We start from the raw sequence: 8704 nt of genomic DNA, 5'->3' as shown, positions 1-8704 counted from the left end.
GCCATTACATATTTTCGCATCAAATCAAACTATTGCTTTTTATTCAAAAGAAAAGGCCTCCTTGTCCTCTCTACCAGGCACTATTTCTTTTGCGAGGGCACTGTGGCCCTGATCCTTCACTCGGCTTATTTGTCACTACTGAGTGTTTAGAGGATCTGGGGAATTCAAAACATTTTCTGAGACTGTCCTCAATATAGTTTGATTCAAGTAAAAATAATGTAGGCTAAAAGCCCTGAAGGTTAAAATCGAAGGTTTTTGTTGTGAAGAAAAAAACAAAAAGAACTGGCCCCTTTACATATTACCCCATACAAATTCCTTCAACTCTTGTCCACCTTGGAGGAGTTGACATCTGACAAAACATCTCCATTTACAGTGCCACCAACTGTACTGACTTAATGGCGTAGTGGTAGTAAATCAATGTTGGCCAGGTATAAACTCACAATCACAAACAAATGCTTGAATTTGTGCGTGAGTCCTCATGAATAATTCCAGAGTAAATACAGTTAAAACCAAAAAGGTAGCAGTTATCACACAGTGTCTGATTATTTATCAAATTATATAAGATTATTGTTCTTGCAAATAAACAATATCAACTAAAAATACAAACCAATTTAAAAGGAAAACTTCAATCTTGTTTTCTAGGCAGTCTTCAGTTCATGTGTCCCTTCCATTTTGCAGTCAAACTGTCGGCATAAATGCAAACAGGCAGTATTTTACTTTACCCCTTTTAACATAAGAAGTCAGGATTGCCAGGTTGGAAGTTCCCACCTCTAAATTTAAAACCATTCCAAAGCAGCAATTTGGGGAAACAACCACAACTTGGACCATGGTCAGTCCCAAGAAAGATGACTGCATGGATGATGAAACACTGACATTGGGTACTTCCAACTAAATCAGCAAACTGATGAGCATACAGAGCAACTAAACACATCACTTTCAAAGTGTACATGATGACTTAATTACATAGATATAGATATTTCTCATGGTTCTGGTCCTGCCACTGCACATCCTCAACAGTCGTCGGGGAGGGTGCAGGCTACCATGTGGAGTCACCAAGCGCTTCTTTCCACTTGTCAGTTGCAGCTTTCTCATAACCACATAACACACGTGAAGGCCAGAGATACACAACCGTAGCTCAGAAATGTTGGGAGTTGAAAAATCTTTGCTGATTCTCGGAGGCCTGCCCAGCTCATTATTTCTGTTTCAGTATTATACCTATTATTCTAGTAGGTTGTCGAAAACCCTGACTTCCAAGCTGAATGGAAAGCAGCATCAGGCAATGTGAATCCCAGGGATCCGTTGCTCTTCCTGTCCTTAAATATGACATACCTCCTTTATCACCCTTTCATGTATCGTCTTCACCTGAAAGTTGGTAAAGTTTGAGATTCCTTAGATTTAGCCCAATTTGGTAATCTTCACACTGCCCTTGATCCAAATGGTGTCTACTGCCTCAAGAGCCGCCACTCTGTGGTTAAAGTCGAAAAGCTGTTGCCCATCCACCATGACACGAAAGCGACTTTGTTCACAGCAGATCTCCATCTGGCGGAAAAGAGGATTTAGTCATCATCACTGTTTGTTCCGCACATTTTCTTTTCGTTTTCCTTTTTTTTTTTTTTTTTTAGATTTTTCCGCCCTTTTTCTCCCCAATTATACCCGGCCAATTACCCCACTCTTCCGAGCTATCCTGGTCGCTGCTCCACCCCCTCTGCCAATCTGGGAAGGGCTGCAGACTACCACATGCTTCCTCTGATACATGCAGAGTCGCCAACTGCTTCTTTTCACCTGACAGTGAGGAGTTTCGCCAGCGAGACATAGCACGTGGGACAATCACGCTATTCCCCCCAGTTCTCCCTCCCCCCTGAACAGGCCCCGACCGACCAGAGGAGGCGCTAGTGCAGCGACCACGACACATAGCCACATCCGGCTTCCCACCCGCAGACACAGTCAAATGTGTCATCAGGGACGCCCGAAATTCAAACTGGCGATCCCTGTGTTGGTAGACATATTTTCAGCTATTAAAGGCTGGGTTCGGTTTTCGTATCCTCAACCTTATAAACAAGTTGTCGGGTTTCATTTAGAATCGTACAGAGAAAAACCTTTCTGACCCCTTCAGTATTAAGAAACTTAACACTTTGTGCCTCACAGCAAGAAGGTCATGGGTTCGAGCCCCAGGGTAGTCCAACCTTGGGGGTCATCCTGGGTCGTTCTCTGTGTGGTGTCTGCCTGGGTTTCTTCCAGGTGCTCCGGTTTCCTCTAACAGTCCAAAGACATGTAGGTCAGGTGATTCGGCCATGCTAAATTGTCCCTAGGTGTGAATGTGTCGGCCCTGTGATGGACTGGCGGCCTGTCCAGGGTGTCTCCCCCCCTGCCGCCCAATGACTGCTGGGATAGGCTCCAGCATCCCTGCAACCCTGAGAGCAGGATAAGTGGTTTGGATAATGGATAGATAGATGGATGAATCTTCTCATTGGGCTTCAACACAATTCAGTGGGGGAACCGTTTAAGCCTTCAAAAACCATGGTATAGCTCCTTTTCAAAAATGGGAAGCTTACAGTACAATCAACTACCAAGTTAAAATGACTTGATTTTGAACTTCTGCAAATACATTTTCCTGGCTACTTCCACGCCAGCCTCTGGAAGGCAGCAGCGGTAGCGAACGCAATGGGACTGCTGGCCTACTTCCCAATCTCACATGCTTCAGTTTACAGATGGTTGGTATGTACTGCATCAACTAAAAAAAAGAGTTGTTCCAAGTCCTAACAGATATTGATTGATTCAAAATATATTCTGAATAAACAAAATGAAGTTATGTATAATCATACTGTGAGCTTCCCATCTTGAAAAATGAGATATATCATGGCTTTTAAAGGCTTAAACAATGGCCCCATTGGACTGTGTGGAAGCCTGGTGAGTAAATTCAGTTAAGTGGCAAGTTTCTCAATTCTGAAGTGATCAGTGTTTTAGTCTGTGTGTTTCTAAATTATGCCCCGCAATGTTTTTAATTAAGTTTGGGTGGAAAAAAAAGTGAACCTATCCATCAATGGAGCAATTTGTAAATTTCTGCGTGCCCCTATTGCTCAGGAGATTAAATAACAACATGTTTGCCAACAAACATGCTGTGAGGGCTGTGAGTGTGACCCAGCCACATCAAACAGTGTTCCCCTCATACCACCTGTGTTACCCTGTCTGACACTGGGAATAAGGTACTGATACCCTGAAAGGCTGATCCCTGATGAAAGGGAAGAATGGGAGGGTTTTCTCAGTGTCACTCCAGGTCCTGGACACACAGGCCCGGCGGAGGACCAGGCGCTCTTTGAACCTGACACTGAGCTCCAGGGCCACATCAGATGGAGCTTCTTTCAATGAGCCACAGCCACACGACAAGACAATGTAGAACCTGCAGACGCACACAAGCCAAAACAATTAAGGGGCCAAGTATAATTTCTATCAGAGGACCAAAAATGTTGGTGGACAGCCACACATACATAATACATGCATGCAGCGATGCATACATATCCTCTAAATCTTATCAGTAATGTCCATTTGTTTAAACTATTAATAAAGTGAAATGGTGAACAGATAGCAAACTTAATGTTATGTTTATTGCACCATTTTCAGCTCCACTGAACATAGCCCGCATAGAGACAACAAACACCGCTGTATACAGTAGGTGGGATGCGCTGTTGTGTGACTAACCTCTAGGCCTTCATTAAAGCTAAAATCTGGAGTTTTCCTCAAATAATAAATCGTTATCTTATCCATCTGGATCATGGGGTCATGTTACGTAACACTAACAAGCATATTAACCATGGTTGGAGACACTCTGCAGTCGAGTAGAATGAACACTGGTGCAGCAAACACTTTTATTCAAGCAGGAAAAACAGACAGAAATGTGATGACAATGTGGTGATGCTTCTGTTGGTCAGCTGATTCACCAATTCTACAATCAATATTGCAGTGGAACAGTGTCCCGTGAAGTTTGATGTAGTTTGTAATATATTAGATCGCCTGTGTTAGCTTTGGTCTGAGGTTGCCATTTCTACAAGGGTGGGAGCTGTTTTTACTGCTGAGCTGACAGCACATGAGCGACAATGGCTGCTACATCTTGTTTGTAGTTCTCACTGTCAGAGGGAGAGGCAGATCTGCGAATCAAGGATTTCACCCCCCCCAATTGTATCTAGCCAATTACCCTACTCTTCTGAGCTGTCCCGGTCACTGCTCCACCCCTTCTGCCGATCCGAGGAGGGGGCTGCAAACTACCACATGCCTCCTCCGATACATGTGGAGTCACCAGCCGCTTCTTTTCACCTGACAGTGAGGAGTTTCACCAGGTGGACATAGCGCATGGGAGGATCACACTATTCCCCCCAGCCCCCCCCCAACAGGCGCCCCGACCGACCAGAGGAGGCGCTAGTGCAGCGACCAGGACACACACCCACATCTGGCTTCCCACCCACAGACACGGCCAATTGTGTCTGTAGAGACGCCCGACCAGGCCAGAGGTAACACGGGAATTTGATCTGGCGATCCCCATGTTGGTAGGCAACAGAATAGACCGCTATGATACCCGGACACCTCTAGGGATTTCGTCTTTAATGTGTATGCTTCAGTTGGTAGGGAGAGAAACATCTTGGAACTGCTGGCCATCTGGACTGTGTGTGTTTGACGAGGGAACTTTATAAACTGGTGCTTTTCAGCCAAGACAAAAGGATTATTGGAGACTGTGCAGGCTGCCACTGAAAAGGGAACTCACATTGTGACTTAAGAGATTAACTGTATTCACACTAATGTTTACCTGTTTGGTTGAGAATCTATAACACCCACCACTATGACCTTCTTTCCCGGTCGCATACCACCCTTGATTGGACCTCTGAATGGAACTGCCTAAAATGAACACATTTTCATGTGTTTAGATATAGTGACAACCAGAGTTAGTTAAATATCCTTGTTTACAGGACCAATATTTTACCAAATTACTCTTGGGGTTTTGGTAAGGAGAGGAAGATCTTTGCCTGCTGTCCACTTTCTGGAGGTGGTCATAACTCTGTGGGTAATCACGGCTCTTAAAATGAAAGACAAGCATTAGTTACAACAGATCATAATAAGCTCTTATTATCTGCGGCAATAACAGAATTTTTATCATAACAATACAATGGCTTATGCCGCGTAACAAAAACTCAGAATTCGAGACTTTCTGACTTCCTACTAGAAAAACTACAATGGAACGCCACTCAAAGTCAGAGTTCCTAATCGTAAACTCGGGGCAAATCCATCTACCCCAACTTCATGGAGAAAAGGTTGTCTGCCGTCACACAACAATGGAAGCACCCATGGAGGCACACAGTGTTAATGGTAAACCATCAACTAAAAGGCAACGTAAATTTGCCAGTATTTCATTAAAATGATTCATAATATCATGTAGTAAAACCTGTTCTTCTTGTAAATTGATGGCAAAATATGTTGCCAATGTTATTAGGTTGCTGGTTACAGTAAACAATCGCTTAACGTTATCTTCGCTGCACAAAAATTATTCCTCCGTTTGGTTTATACATGCAAGGAGGCTGCACTGCTGACAGTTCAGTTGTCTATACACTTGCCAAAAAAACAAAAAAAAAACAAAAAAAACTGTTTGTCACGGTCAGCCATGTTTTGTTTGTTTATATTTGATGTTGTACACTCGGACCGCTTGAAGGTCGAAAATTGAAAATTTCAACTGGGAAATTCTGACGTCGGCCTTTGAATGGAACGCAGCATTATCAATAAAGAAAGGGTGACAAGTTTGGACTGAAATCAGCAGATTTAACTTTTCATGTCTAAATGATGTAATAAAGCATTCAGCAACAGTTTTTACATGTTAATAACTAGTATTTTGCTTTTGTTTTTTCAATACATTTAACCATAACTGTCTGAAGAACTGTGTGGTAGTGGTTTAGTCTGGATTCATATTCACGAGCTGACCTTTGAGTACAACTACACAATTACATTGTGTGTAAATAAGTGTGTCTGATTACATCATGAGAAAGTATCAGTTTGCTAAACAAACTGTTTTTCTGTTATTCTGTGTTGTACCTTATACAGAATGTAAGGGTAAAGAATGAAATTGTGATTGTGAAAATCCCAGGGGCTAAACTGTGATCTAGGGCAGTGTTTCTCAACCCAGTCCTCAAGGAACCCCTATCCTGCAGATTTTCATTGTAACCCTGCTAGGTAGCCCTGCTTGTACTTACTCGACCAGTCATCTCATAGCACTTAATTATGCAAGGTGTGCAAACTCGGACATTCATTGCTGATTGGTTGAATAACTACAAACAGGTACCTATTCAGGATTGCAAAGAAAATCTGCAGGATAGGGGGTCCTTGAGGACTGGGTTGAGAAACACTGATCTAGGGCTATACAAATAAATCTGCCTAGAAAAGGGACTCTTTTAAAAAGAGACAAATAGAACAAACGGAATGCTATGCTACTTCTTTTAGCAGAAAGAGTGTAGAAATGCAGGGCGATCAGAATAATTAAGTGATGTCAGAAAATATTACGTGTTTCGATTATGGCCCAGTCTGTGATTTGATTTGACCGTATCAAATTGAGGTATATTTACGTGAATAACTGAAGAGTTTGTTAAGAATTGACATCGATATTCTCAGCTAATCTTATTAAAAATATGGGCTTGTTTTACTCCGAACTTCACTACCATTAGCGATGTAAAGAGGCTTACACAGCGCTAGAAAATCACTAGTAACTCAGGCTTAGTTGTTGTCTCTGTACTGAGAGACCTGTCAATCAATTTGGGAGCGCGGGCAAGTTCCGTCCCCGTGTTTAGTATTTCGGCAGCGGGGCGACAATCACGAAATGGATTCCACCAGTAAATACTATTAAATATTAATATTTCAGTTGGGTCCGGCACGTATTGCAGTGACAGGGGGCGCCCCTTCACCGCAATGGCACCCGGTGTAACAGGTCTTTCAGTTGAATGACCCACGTCGTCTCGGGGGGGGGGGGGACAATAGACAAACACGGACTTCACTAGTAAGTGAAAGCGGCTGAAGTTATTGAATTTCAGACCGACGGCCGCCGCTCCCGCCGCCACGGCAGCTCTAGCGGCCCACCGCCTCTTCGAGTCAAGAGTTTAAAGTTAGAAACCTCGTTATTTACCTTTTTCCCGTCAACTCTAGTCGGTTTCGCCATCTCGGCCAGCGGAGAGACGGCAGCGCGGCTGACCCGGAGTTGGGATCTGGAGAGAAACGCAGGACTTCCGGTTCTGTTGATACCGAGCCTGCTCTGCGGAGAAAGACGCGCCGGTGCTGTTGGTCCGCTTCGGTCTACTCGTCTGAATGCTTGCTGACGTAGCCGTTAATCTTGGGTTTTACCCACTTATCTAGATCAGGGGTTTAACCCCCCCCCACCCACCCCCTTTTTTTTAAATCAGCTTGGAACGCTTTCTCTCCCCCCCCCCCTTGATCTTTTGCAAATAGACCTTCGGTAAAAGCTCAGAGTTAATGAAACGTTCAGAACCAAGAGTCAACATGAATGCTTTGCATTGAAGCTGTTGCAAAAAGGCGTGACCCCCCCCCCAAAACAAAAATTCATTTTATTGGGTTGTCTCTGGATGCAGATGGCTTCCGCTGATCTCACTTACACATGACAGATTAACACTAATGCTAATAAAGAACACAATAACACAAAATTACACCAAGGAGGGAAAGTCTGGAACAATTAGGAATGAAAACAGTTACTTGCTCAAGGAGGAATGGCTAGATTCACTCTGGTTTTCATAGCAAAGTTCAGCCGGACTCGTTGGCAGTTGTGTTTGCCGTCTTCCTTGTTTTTAAATATTTCTGCAGGTTCTCATAGTGCTTAAGGCTTTTGCAGTGGCTGATTTCAGCTGCTTGCAATCCAGTGAAGAAACGGTTACACACTTTGCAGAAGAACCCCGTCTTTGGAACCAGAAACTCCGTACCGACTGGATTGTTCGGGTTAAAGGGAAGAAGGGAGTCGTTTTCTGTAGGAGATAGGATCTTCTGCTTCTTCCTGCTCTCATCCCCCGGCTCTTGGCCTTCCACTGTCCCTTTCTCTTTGCTCTCTTCCTGTGTTGGCTTCACTTCCTCCAGTTTCTCCGGCGCCGTTGAGGTCTGCTCCTCTTCCTGAGGGCAGTCGAGGGGACCGGTCTGCTTTCCCTTCCTGCATTTCTGCCATTGCAGGGCCCTCGGTGGAAGATTCAGTCATAGTTCATACAAAGCAGGATAAAGAAATATGAGGCAATTTTTAAAAAATACATAAATGTATAATATACATTCAAGCCAAAACATGGTTCATGTTTCGTCTGTAAGAGCGTCTTTTTTAAACTAGTGCAAAAATGTCATCTTAATCATGTGGTAGTCCGGCTTGTGTAGCCGATGTGTCACACTCTTTAGTGGACTTTGCTCAGACTTCATTTTGTTTATTTATTTCCTCCTGGCATCCACCTGATCAAAAGTGTCTTTGCGATACTTGCTTGATACTGATGCTAATTCCTTACGAGAAAAAAAGGATATACATTAATTGTATTTTTCAAAAGTATACATTGTGGAAACTGCAGGAAAGAAGAGATGGACAATTTCTCTCATTGACTGCACGAACGCGTGTGTCTTTTATTTTCCTCTCCAAAACCAACAGCCCCAGCAACATGGCGCTGTTCCAACCAATCATCGTCATAGCTCCCCCTGTTAA

At 43.6% G+C, this 8704-nt stretch overlaps 1 protein-coding gene across 1 annotated transcript; it reads right to left on the bottom strand.

The window, feature by feature from the left end:
- Positions 1-1395: 1395 nt before the first annotated feature.
- On the bottom strand, positions 1396-7183 carry LOC130112457 (galectin-related protein-like). Its single transcript, XM_056279805.1, has 5 exons — positions 7151-7183; positions 4970-5062; positions 4796-4884; positions 3214-3397; positions 1396-1539 (listed from the first exon to the last, which is right to left on the bottom strand). Exons 1-5 carry the CDS (start codon positions 7181-7183, stop codon positions 1396-1398), a joined length of 543 nt encoding a protein of 180 aa, XP_056135780.1.
- Between the last annotated feature and the right edge of the window lie 1521 nt (positions 7184-8704).

This window comes from Lampris incognitus, chromosome 5 (genome assembly GCF_029633865.1).
Source record: "Lampris incognitus isolate fLamInc1 chromosome 5, fLamInc1.hap2, whole genome shotgun sequence".
Classification (NCBI taxonomy): domain Eukaryota; kingdom Metazoa; phylum Chordata; class Actinopteri; order Lampriformes; family Lampridae; genus Lampris; species Lampris incognitus.
This window is presented reverse-complemented; position numbering and strand designations above follow the sequence as displayed.

Excerpts from the sequence above, each read along its gene's own strand:
- LOC130112457 (XM_056279805.1), bottom strand. The coding sequence starts at position 7,183 with ATGGCGAAACCGACTAGAGTTGACGGGAAAAAG. Across the intron at positions 3,398-4,795 it reads ATAGATTCTCAACCAAACAG|GTTCTACATTGTCTTGTCGT; the intron begins GTAAACATTAGT and ends GTGCGTCTGCAG. Across the intron at positions 1,540-3,213 it reads TCAGGGATCAGCCTTTCAGG|ATGGAGATCTGCTGTGAACA; the intron begins GTATCAGTACCT and ends CTTTTCCGCCAG.